The sequence below is a fragment of the Neopsephotus bourkii genome, unplaced genomic scaffold, assembly GCF_033783945.1.
Source record: "Neopsephotus bourkii isolate Nb327-2 ecotype Australia unplaced genomic scaffold, CSIRO-AGI_Nbou_v1 NB_1034, whole genome shotgun sequence".
Classification (NCBI taxonomy): Eukaryota; Metazoa; Chordata; class Aves; order Psittaciformes; family Psittacidae; genus Neopsephotus; species Neopsephotus bourkii.
The window spans coordinates 24,311-37,140 of record NW_026901523.1 but is presented as its reverse complement, the minus strand read 5'-3'; the positions used below and the strand labels follow the sequence as shown (position 1 = coordinate 37,140).

The 12,830-nt window shown below is 40.4% G+C and overlaps 1 protein-coding gene across 1 annotated transcript in view; it reads right to left on the bottom strand.

The window, feature by feature from the left end:
• Positions 1-7,166: 7,166 nt before the first annotated feature.
• Positions 7,167-12,830, bottom strand: part of LOC133216144 (netrin receptor DCC-like) — a gene marked incomplete at both ends in the record, with an annotated part of 29,183 nt that continues 23,519 nt past the window's right edge. The window contains one exon of the mRNA XM_061360590.1: positions 7,167-7,216. Coding sequence (XP_061216574.1) covers positions 7,167-7,216 — 50 coding nt within the window. The remainder of the gene's footprint in view (positions 7,217-12,830) is intronic.

Below are 12,830 nucleotides of genomic sequence, written 5' to 3'. Positions count from 1 at the left end.
ACTTTGAAGGGCACAATTATAATGCTTTCTTGATTATGATACATTGTCCAGCAGTGAATTCAAGGGATATTTTCTAAGATAATGACCCACGAACAGTTTTGGTCTCAGAAATGTGTATAATTAAAAACAAGAATCAGAAGGTATTGATCTAGAAGTTTCAGCAAAGTTTCTCCTTTTAAAGGTTAAGCTCAGTACTCATTACTATACCTTCCTATATGTATCAGATTTAAAGGTTAAAGAGCTCTTTCTCTGAGGTCCTCTCCATACTAATACTTCTAAAGGTTACATACATTGTTTCTAGAGGACACATCTCTAAACAGTGGTGACAGTCATTCTGATTTTACTTTTTTGTTCTTTTAAACTACTTACTTGATGTCGATTCCTTTATGAGGAATCCAATCTCAATTTCCCATTCACAGCTCATCTTTTCATACAGCCACATTCATGTGTATCTGAGAGCTTCAGTCTCCTCAGCACTTTACGAATAGTAGCTAATTAAATAAATTAGTTTGTTTTTCACACTTTGCAAATAATTTATTAAAATCCAGATAACTACTTATTGTTTCCTCACCCTTGCCATGAAGCGTCAGACAGAAATATCACAGGGCAGCCTTGTGCACAGGGTTAGCCCAAGCTCTTAAACTTATTGCTTGGCTGTTATTGCTGTTGAGCTCTTGTGGGTTTTTCCTGCTTCTTGATTCCCCACCCCTTGTGGAAGGCATATTTTGGTGAATGGCACTGAAAGTGCAGTTTGTTTGACAGTATAACCAACCAGCTATTTTCTGTTCCTCAGTTTTCCCCCAAATAAACCGTACTTCCAGAATAACCATTTCATTATGTCCAAGTATCTTACCACTTAGCAATTCTGTTAGCATTTCAGACTTCGAAAAAGTGTTTCAGGCCTCAGTCTTTCTGTTTGGGAAATGGGATAAGTGCTGGACAGCTCCTGTGATTCGGGTCCAGAGTGGGCTCTGCTCCTGAGCAGACTGTATCTGTGAAATACAGCATTCAATACAACCGGACTTGAAGGATGGATCAGTGTTTCACGATCCTCACACACAGGGAAGTGGGGGAAGAATGGAAAGGCTCCCCATCAGTCCCATCAGTTGGATGGGAGACAGCTCTTCTACCCCAGGTCATATCATTGCTGCTCTTAGGCAGTTTAGAACTTCATTAGCAAGATAAAGGAATATTATAGAATAGATCTGGAAGTGGAAATAGAAGTGAAACTGGAAATGGATTTGAAATAGAATTAGAAGTGGAATTAAAATAGAATAGACTAGAAAAGACTAGAACAGAACAAAACAGAACAGAATAGGATGGAACAGAATAGGACAGAATAGGATGATAGTATTTTCAGTAGGAAGGGACTTAAACCAATCATCTAGCCCAACTGCCTGACCTCTTCAGTGCTGACCTGAAGTTGAAGCACGCTGTTATGGGCATTGTCCAAATGCCTCTTAAACATTGCTAGGCCTGGGGCATTAACCACTTGTCCAGGAAGCCTGCACCAGTGTTTGAGCATCCTCTTGGAAAAGAAATACTTCCTCATGTTCTAGTCTAAGCATTATAAATAATGCTCTTTCCGGGGAAAAACACTTTCCACACCAACTAAGTGTTTCACATGTGATAAAAGACACTAAACAGGATATATCACACCTACTTCAAGCAGTCTGTCCAGACTTAAAAGAAACATTCTTTCTTGATATTGCTTTATCATAAAGGGCCCAATCCATCCTTGTCCTCCAGTGAGCCAGTGGCCCTACACGGGGATGATGTATAGCTCAGCAACAATTCCTCTGAAGGTTTAGGATGCATTTATAGCACATTTTAATGTACATTTAGTAGCAGAGCAATTTTAAGCAGCTGAGCTAAATGCAATTTGACAGAATGGTTGATCTCTTCTGCTGTGTTGGAGTATATTGCTTGCTGTCAGTGCAAAGCAGCTTCCAGACCCAGATGCCAGGCAATGAAAGAAAAGTACTTTTGCAGCAACAACATCTGGCTTCTGTGTGCCTCACGTCTGTCACAGAGCACCCCAAGGCACATCTCCTCTTGTCTGCATCCTTCTCAACCACAGAAATCAACAGGGGGACCAGAATCGTAAGGGGAGGAGGAGAAAGTTAATCACATTTTGTTTTGACAGCTTTAAAATGGTGAGAGCTTTGTTCCATGCACTGTCAAAGATAGTTTGATGATGACTTTAGTTTGGAGACCCCTAAGCATTTTCCAGCTGAGTGGCAGACCTAAGTGTGTATGATGAAAAACTTCTGATGAGGCTTGTTTCCTTTAGGTCCCATCCACAGATCCTAGTGGATCTAGTCCATGGACTAGATAATATGGGTTAAAGTAAAATCTCCCATAGGAGAGTGCCTATGACAGCAGGCAGCCAGATGCCTGACTGTAAGTGCTTAAATCCTTTGGACAAAATAATTTAGAAAAGGCTCAGAGAGACAACACAAAAAAATATCAATGTGATTTTAAAAAGTATAGCTAGCTCCAAAGTACTTTTCTACCCAAAGGTACCCTGCAGCATTCATCACTTTAGGCACTGTTCTTCATCACAAAACATTAAGATGGTTGAACATAATTAAAAGCAGAGTTAGATGATGGGTCCCTGACCGCAATCTGCCCTTGTCTGGGCTGATCCCAAAGTCAAGCTCATCCTTATGCCAGCCAGCTGTGATTAAAACCCCAGTACACTGGGCTAGGGCTTGATTTGCTGCTATCGCTGCTCTACCCCTACCAAGGTCACAGCCGCATGTTAAACTCATTCAACACTCCAAAATTGTGGTCCCATCAGCAGAAACACTGTGCAGCCCTGAGGGGTTAAAGTTACCATGCATATAGAGCATCTCCGGAATATGGGTACCTGTGTATATCAGTAGCGTGAAATTAAGTGATTTGTTAGGGGTGGAGGTCCTGATACCCACTAGCCCACCCTTTCAGACAGTGAAATAAGTTTTTCACAACTGCAGAGATTTTGATTGGAATAATTGACCACATGAGGCAAAAAGAAGGGGAGAGTCTTACTCAGTGAATGTTAAACAATACAATTATTCATACCAGAAAGAGCTACAGATAGTACTCAGGAAAATATTACACATGCGGAATTCAAGTCTATGATCCACGCCTAGCTTAAGCCACCTTTTCCTCTGTTGAATTTTATACAACCCCCCATATTTTATTGATCTGAACTAAAGAAAAAGACAACTCCTCTTGCAGTTTATTTTTTATATATAACTATATATATTTCATAAACATATACATTTATTTTATAAACAGCACTAATTTTGATTTGTGGTATGTTTCTGCAAACATTGAATGAATCATAATGACTGTGAAGTCTTTTTAGGTATAGATACAAACACACAAACACAAAAGAAATGAGAAATAAACATTTCATGTCTTTTGTCTTTCCTCAGGAGATTGTTGCTGGTTATGTTCTCAGAGCCCTAACTACCCTATGAAAAATCTTACCCCAGAAGCAATCCCTATTCATTGAACTGGAACTACATCCCAGGATTAAATTGCTACTTGAATACGACCAAACCAATTCTGCTTCTACAGTTAGCTCTAATTATTTCTTCACTTTTCTCCATATTTGAGAACGAGAAGAGAAATAAAGTTACGCACAGTTTTAATTAAATAAATCTATAGCTATTTCTGCACTTTAGGTTTGTTAATTAGTAACTAGTATTTAAAAAATTACAGAAAGTAAAAACCAGCAATACTTATAGCAAGGAAGTAAAGAAGTAAACAAACACATAAACAGCCACAAACTGCTGCCTTCACGCTGGTTTTTGGAAAGGGGTGGGAGAAGCAAGCTCAAAGGAAGGAACAGATCTCAAATCAAAGACGAAAGGAGCAACCTCTCAGCCTCCTAGCTCATGGCCCCCAGCTCATTCAACAGCTGGGCAGAAGTAGCAGAAATGCTATGGCAGCTCAAAGGAGTCCCGACCTGCTAGATCTCTTCCAAAGTAAGAATACTATTTTTTTTTGCTTTGTTCCCCCATCTACAGCAAAATGTATGTCTCACTGTTCTTTTTAACAGGCTAAATTAAAAAAATAAATAAAATTATCATTTAAAAGATACAACTTTCAGTAATAGGTTTAGCTTAGAATCTACTCCTACACATTTTATATTTTCTAAAAGCCTGGTATAATTTTTTTTCCCTTTCTGATCTCTGCTGATCAAAATTTGGCAGTTGCCACATTCTTTCTGCCAGAAGAAGCTGTTGATCCAGATATTTCTTGGTCAAAACTCTATTCACAAATTAAATATTATACATGTCCTTTTTCTTTAAACAAAGCAGGGTATTTTCAAACAAAAGAAATAAGAAATAAATCTCTTACTTATTGTATCGCCTATCTCTAATAAAGGACACGTGCATGCACCCTACACACTTCTGGTATTGAATTGCCTCCTTACTTGTCTCCACCAGGTCTGTGTTGCATTTTACAGTGAAATCTCTTTTAAGCATCAAACTGTATTTCTGTCATAGTCCTCACCATTATCAATTTTGATCTGATCAAGGTCGCCAGTCACAGAATACCATCAATATTAAGCAATAATCATGATAATAGTAATTCATATCAAGCATCTTCCATTTGCTTGACCATCTCCGTTATGTTATTAAGTTAATAGATCTGCCACCACTGAAGAAAAATAGCACAAAGAGAGAAATCTTATTAAACTAGAAATAAAATTTTAAACAATTCTGGGAACTGCCAAGGCCAGCCTCTGGGCTCTTATATGCACTACTCCAATCCAGTTAGCAAACTCGAAGGCTTATTTAGTTATTTGTTTTGATTTAATCAGTTTGTGAATTTTAAGTCTTTAATCGAATTAATTCTGACTGCTGCCAAGAGAAGAAAAGCAAGAACACAGTAAAAAAAGGACTAAAGGAAAACTATATTCCTAGTTATTGCAGTCTTTTATAAGAGTGGGAGACTGCATATAGCTGTTTTAAACATTAGCTTCGATGTGCCTCAACCACCAACGCCATAGAAATTGTACTGCAAAAGAATGAGCAATGTGGTTTTTTGGGAATGGTCTTTCAAGCTAATTCTTCAATTTGAAAAGCCTTTTTATTCCTTAAGACTTAGCAGGCTTGTCATTTCTGTGTTTGCTCCAAATTACCTAAATGTAAATATTTAAATTCTATTCAAGCTTATCAGGATTTGCTGGAATTCATTGGATCTTTCTTATGTCTGCATCACCTGTAGGATACAGCCCAGAAGAGTCTCAACTGGTTCCGTGTATCTTTTACTCTCTGATAAAGATCCCCATTTCATACATACACTCCCAAACATACCTTCCTGTGCAGTTACCATGTCACACACATAGTACCAGCTTGCCAGCCGAGAAATTGATGCCCTGCAATGCCAGAGGCATCATAGAATCACAGACTGATTTGTACTGGAAGGGACCTTAAAGCTCTTCCAGCTCCAACCCCTGCCACGGGCAGGGACCCCTTCCACTGGAGCAGCTTGCTCCAAGCCCCTCTGTCCAACCTGGCCTTGAGCACTGCCAGGGATGGGGCAGCCACAGCTTCTCTGGGCACCCTGTGCCAGCACCTCAGCACCCTCACAGGGAAGAGCTTCTGCCTAAGAGCTCATCTCAGTCTCCCCTCGGGCAGGTTCAAGCCATTCCCCTTGGCCTATCCCTACAGGCCCTTGGCCAAAGCTTACCCAAAACCAGCAGCCCTGCATGATATATGGTTCAGCCAAACATTCATATTTTCATTTAAATCCATGTGAAATACAGCTGCAAATTAATAATTCATTAATTATTCTTCCAACATTAAGTACTCTGCAATTGGGAACATACCAAGACCCCTGATGATGGTGGATAGAGGCACAATTTATGCACAGTCCATCCTGTCTTACCACATCTGTATAAACTATCTCCACCTGTGAGCATGAATAATGCAATAAAACATCTTAGGATAGGAGCATTCACATACATCCAATGAAGCACTGTACCCTGCAGCTTGTTTTCTATTTTTGTTCTATGTACTTCAAATGTAAATGATCACCACAAAAGGTCACAAAACGTGATCAATTGCTCTCTGACATTTTACCTTGAGAATAAGCAAGAAAAAGTAAACATAAAGGTTTGGAACAAGATGTGCCAAGACATCAATGCCCTTTGGGCACTACGCATAAGAGGAATTTAAAAGGAACAGGAGCTCGGTGCATTAAAAAACAAAATAAAAATAATAACCAGAATATATGTTTGATGTCATGAAAACGAGCAGTGTTAAGAGAAAGACCAAACTGACAGGTACTCAGTGTTCCCAGCAAATCAAAGACGCATAAATGTTCCCTAAACAACAGTTTATCCTTGTCAGTGAGCCTGGGGCTCCTACTCCTTGGTAGCTGTGCAAATGGAAGCCTCCAGTGATCACATCCAAAGGGACACCCTGACAAGACACAACCAGTTTCACGCTTTAAAATGTGGGCTTTTCCATATTCCAAATGAAACGTTGAACTTGGCTATGGAATACTAGTTCCAGAAAATGGAAGGAATGAATAAAAAGGAATAATCTCAAACACTTTTCAAAGACACAGCACTCAACAAGCAGTAAGCATAATTAGCACCTATTATGTACAATACTATATTATGAAATAACATCAACCCAATTCATTAGTGATACGGAAATGTTGGACTTTTTAATGGAGGAAAGTAATGGACTTAAAGAAATACACCTTTCAGAAAACAAACGTATTTGTTGGAATAAGCAAGATCTCTAATAACAGACCTACCTGCATGTGGTGTTTATAAACTCTCAATAAAATATTTCTCTCCCACACCACCTCTGCCCAAGAATCAGCTCTGCTTCTCATTATTCTCCTAGATTGCTCCATTTAATCAAAGCACAGCTACGTTTATTGCAGGTGCTACTCTGCAATCAGAGAAGAGTTTCTGCTGTTCACCCAAGTTTAATTGACAGTGCTATTGCTGAAGCCTCTCTGGAAAAATCACTGCTCCTCTCTGAAACTGGGTGTTTCAGTTCTTGTTTTAGCAACATCTAATAGACAAGTGAGGGGAACCTTCTGCTGGCTTTCGTTGTGTATGAAAAAGCTACACAAAGCAGGAATACATTCACAAACACCCGTGATCACAGCCCATGAGGTGCTGAGCACATGGCAAGACTTACCCTGGAGTTCACCACTTCCAAGGAGATGTTCTGAGGCATCGCACTGGGCACTGGAAGCCAAGAAAAGCACAAAGAAATGGGAAATATTATCATCAGTATCTAAGTCAGGTTACATAGAATATTTCTCTCGGGGGAAAGAAAGGAGTGAAGCTTTTACACCTAGTTTATAATCTGGTCATAACCACGCAGCTAATCCAGGTGGCACTTCAGAGGTCCCCTAGGGAGAGGAAAACCGAACGCATTGTTCATTTTTTCCTATTTTTGATAGACCTGTTTGTAAGCCCTTTAAACAGCCAGTCAGAAGGCTCCCTGCAGTGAAGCCAACTACTTGAACTCAGTTATTTGTAACAAACTTGGTCAGAAATAAATATGAACATGCTGAAATTTCTCTGGTTTCTGTGTATTAAAGTGTGTTTCAGAGTATATATTATGTATATTATTACATATGGATATTACATAGCCATATTACAGATGGAGTAGTGTATTTCTTTCTCAATACACCTCTTTTTACAAGGATGCCTAAGAGAGAAAGATAAAAGAAACTTTGTCTTTAGATGTTATTTAAAAAACAGTGGTTTACATTGAGGCTTTGCTTGTCGTACACAATATAATCCATACTGGGAGTTACACAACTAACCATAGAATCATAGAAACAAGTAGGTTGGAGATGACGTTTAGGAACATCAAGTCCAACTAAACTTCATTATATTCATTCTTATAAATACAGTTTAATTCTTAAATGGGGTTACTAGCTACACAAAATATGGTCTTACAAAGGTGTTTCATGAGAGGGTCTGGCACCTGTAGCCTTAAATAAAACAAGTGCTTCTGACACAACGTGGGTTTTTTTTCATCTTAGAAGGTCCTTTAATTTCATGCTCTCTTTAACCACATTTATAGGAAAGAGTACTGCAGTGCAGATCCATTTATCCCATCCTGGCGAAGGATAAGGCTCTCACCACCAAGGCACGGTGAATTCTCTGCATGGTTGGACAGACCATTATCACCTAAATATTTCCTCACACGTTTCTGCCTGTTTTCTACTCCATATCTATATATTTGTTTCCGATACGCTTGTGCAACAATGGCTCAAATTCTTCCAGCTGATGGCATGTATTAATTCAACCATTGAGGAGCAAAGAGCTTTAAAAATAAATTCATAGCTGGTGATGCATCAACTGCCTGACGTGAACCTCAAGTTTTATTTTCCTTTCAGACAAATAATGCTTGCTAACCTGTGCTACTGAAGAGCTGAAAAGCAAGTATGCAGTTTATTCTCACAGGAAGGTGGTCCTCGATTTGGAAAGAAAGAGCAGAAAAATCATCATGGTGGGTGAAGTACCCAACTGAAGAATAGTTTGCATTGCTATATACTGCAGTATTGTGTCAGTGTATAAGTATGAATATATCAAGTCAAAGACTTGTTTAGCATATATGATATTAAGAGGAACTCTAGGGCAAAATCATTCTCATTGCAGTTGTCCACACATATGGATTGAACCAGCAAAGATCTACAGTAATGATTTGAGACCTAGAACATCTTAGAGAGCAAATAAATTGATTTTATTTAAAAAACTGTAGTGTTAAGAAGTGTTCAGATTATTTTCTGTTGCTATCTGAAGGAGGAAGGACTTCTGGCTGTGAAAGAATGATTTAGCAGGCAAAGAGTAAGGAGCTGGAATCCATCTCACTAGAAATCAGGCATACCTTCCTTTTCACCTTCTTCATCTTTGCTGAAAATTGCTGTCTAGGGGTGTGGGACATACATCACCAAGCAAAATGTAGCCATAAGTATTTCTGTGAATCACTTACTCTGGCCAAAACATACACCAGAATGAATTGGTGACATTTGATGTACTGTATAGAGATGGACGTGGAGGGGGGTGTACTGTTTATGTTGTCTCTATATTGTTTCTGCGTATAACATGGGGGGGTTACTGTCTATGTTGTCTCTTTATATTGTTTCTGCATATACTCTAAATTGTCCATGTAAGCTGCCAGCTGTGGCAGATGGAGATGATCAGCGCAGACTGGCTTAACCTCAGCACTCCGCAAGAGACAGGCTGCATCTATAGTGAGTCACCCCTAACCCTAACACCTCTGAATCTCCAACAGTTTAATGGGCACTAATATGACAATAAACACCCCTATGCAGTTATTAAAGGAAAGGAAACGACTGCAGCAAGTCAGATAGATGCTACTTCCCTCAGATTATTTTCAGCTCCTCTGCTGAACTCTGCCTGGTCACATCTATGTTCAATAGACAAATCCCCAAAGAACATTCCTCAATATAGCATTCTCAATGCATGCTGCTATTTAAGACTTAAGTCAGACAGAGAAAAGTCATTTGTCAGTGCTAATAAGAAAGTTATATTTTAAATAAGGGCTACCAGAGAGCAGAAGTAACAACAGCTAATACCAGGAGGGACCCGACCCGCTGGCAGCAAATTCCTACGTTAATACCCTGTCCTTCATAAAGGCTCCGTGGAAAAAGAAACTCTTCTTCAGCTCAGGGATCCCAAGTCACAGAGACTGGCTGCTGGAAAAGGTGCAAGGTAACAAAAACCTATAGCCTGAGTCCATTAGGAGCTCCTGCAACCCAGAGCTCTGGATCATTTTTATATCCTGCCTTACCTGATTTGAAGGCAGGCATTTAAGGAATATACAAAACCAACTTGACATCATGCACTTTAACCACCCAGACCTCTCCATCACAGCAGATGGCCCAGGCTGGGGCATGCAAGCACACTTGGCTGCAGGACCTGAGTGCCTGCTCAGCTCTGCCCTGACCTCCCAGGACTCTGCACGCAAAGAGTTTCCCTGTTCAGTTGCTTTTGTATCTCTCCAGATTAGCAGCTTTAGAAATGAGTTGGTTTCTTCAGTGCAGCGGCTCTTCTTTGTTTCCATACTGCCCATGACAGCGCAAAGTTGATCTGAGGCATTGCTGCTGCAGCAGTACTGGCAGCAGAGAACAGTACATGAAACACTTCACCTCCCGTAACACAGAGGAGATGTCACTGACCACACTGCCCTCATTTGGAAAAACATCAGATGGAAAACTGTCTCTATGATGTACTTGGCATTACATGGAATGAGAAAATGGAGATATTTTTGGACATTTCTGAACTAGCTGGGTCTGATGAACACTGGTATCTCCCAGAAAAGACTATTTTCACTGGAGGATATTTGCCCTTGTTTGCGAGCAAGGCAGAATTGCTCAGAGACCCAGGTTCTCAAATGTGATTCTTCTCTCCCCTCGCTCATGGGCCACAAAGGCTCATCACAGCATTTAGCCATTTTCACCTTAAAGGTTTCCTTCACATTACTGACTAAAATTTTATTGTTACTGCACATAATTCCCCTACCAGAAAAACTTCTCTTCAGTTTTCTTTTTTATTTTTTCCCACTATTTGTTTGTCTTTCCATTACTTTGATGATTTCTCTTCGATGAACGCTTGTCACATTTCCCAATTTTGTTGCATACAAGAACATAACTGATGCACTCTTCATCTTCGATCAAAACAAGAAATAAATCCAGACCTGACCCAGCATCGAACTCAATCACAGCAATACTGGATGTCTTTATTCCTTGCTCAGTGCTCAGTCAAGGAGATGTTTTGAATTACCAAATCAGAGACCCAGATTTAATATCTCGGGTTGCATAACAATCAAGAGAGCTCCCTGGCAAACCCAGTGCCTGTAAGATTACAATTACTTCCTCCAGCTTTATATCTTGATCAAATAAAGAAATTGGATGCGCCTGCCTGGTAATATTTGTTTTCTGTTTATTATTCACAGTTTAATTGTACCGTTAGAAATTAGATAAGAACTCATTTTACCTAGTGTTAGCTATGCAACAAGAAATGAACAGAGACAGACACATCCAGCCTCTTTGTCTCTCTCAGCATGGGGTGACTCAGTGGTAGAAGAAGCCTTGAATATGCTTGAAGGAGCCTTGCTGGTGCAGGCATGAACTCCAGCCACCAAACAAAAAATAGGTTGCATCAGCAAACTCCCATGTAATGCTTGCAGGGGAAGAGGAACAGGAGGGAAACAGGCTGGTGCTTCTTCTGAACAGATAAGGTGAGACTGGATAATCTGGAGGGAATTCACTATCCCAAGAGACCTGGCTAATGGAGTGCTACAATAAGGGACTCGGTTCCCAAAAAGGGTCACAGCCAAGACAGCGTTCACCTCCGGTGTATCTATGCTTGTAGGTCTGAGCACTGAGTTCTGTTCATGCTCCCGTAAGTGTTCTCACAGCCTTCTTCTCCTCACCCTGCTCTCAAATCCCATGCAAACACAGTAACCACCATCTAAAAAACTTCATGGGCCGACTCCTGTGTCAACATGAACTTCAATCTTCAAATATTGCTTAACCCCCTCCCCAACATTCATATCATAATTATGGACATAAATTATACTTAGATCAAATACTCATGAAGCGTGAAATAATACTGTCTAGCAGTTGCTGGGATTAAATGCATTTTGATAAATTCATAAGCGTGATAGCTCAAAGCATTTCTGAAACGGCACACAGCTTGGCCAAATATTGTCTGAGCTGTATTTTAAACTGAAAATTAAGCTCTAGAGAAACAGTATGTTCCTTGATCTGGTGAGTGCTGCCTGGGATCTGTAACTGCACCTGGAGATGCTACACGAAATTCCTTGGATGGGAGGACATTTCTCAAACTATAGATTACATCCCAGAGCTTCATGCAACCTTTTTGCCTACAGACCTACAAGAAATAATAGTACAGGCTTTCTTTTTTTCTTCTTAATACAACTATATTGGTTGGACAAAGTCTTGGGTGAGATGGTTTAGTGTGAGGTGTCCCTGCCCATGGCAAGGGGGGTTGGAAGTAGATGATCTTAAGGTCCTTTCCAACCCTAACTATTCTGTGATTCTATATACCCTATTGTATGCTATACAGCAAAGGATTGGTGTGGAAAGAATAAACAGTTAAAGCACGCTCTCGTGAGGAAGGCAGACTTAGAAATGATGCTGTCATTTTCACAAGAGGAAAGGAAAGGCAGACTGATCTTCGGGCTCTTCTCCCATTTTTGACATTTACTGTTGTTTCAAACCAGCTTCAGAAAAACAGCACAGAGGCATCCCAGCTCCTTGCCCAGGGGCTGCCCTCTGGGTTTGCCTGCCGATGCAAAAAACAAGCTGCCAGACACTACACGGACTGTGATGTGAAGACAGCATGAAGCAAAGACCAAAGGGAGCCGGCTGTGACAGGCAAGGTGCTCCATGCTATGGTGTTGTCCCTCCAGCAGTGGTGCTTGCTGCCTGATGATGTTGCTAAATCTAAGTTTAACTGGAGGATGGGTTGCAATCTAAATAGCATAGCAGGGCAGCCTAGGGAGCTGCTCTCCTCCATGGGGAGGGTGGTAGCAGGGATGCAGGAACAAAACATGCTCAAATCCACATGTGTGTGCAGGCAACTAGAGACTTCTCTTTAATCCTTCCTTTGTCTTCCACCTATAAAATAGGACAGATTGAATGTCTGTCCCGCTGCTCTATGTAGGCTGTTAGCTCATCGGGGCAGGAGTTATTTCTTGCTATTTTGTTGTGGCTCCTTCTAGCAGAAGTTGACCTCAACCCTGGGAAAGGTCTGCATGGTACTGTAAAAGAGGAAACTGCAGAAAGTTTCAGTG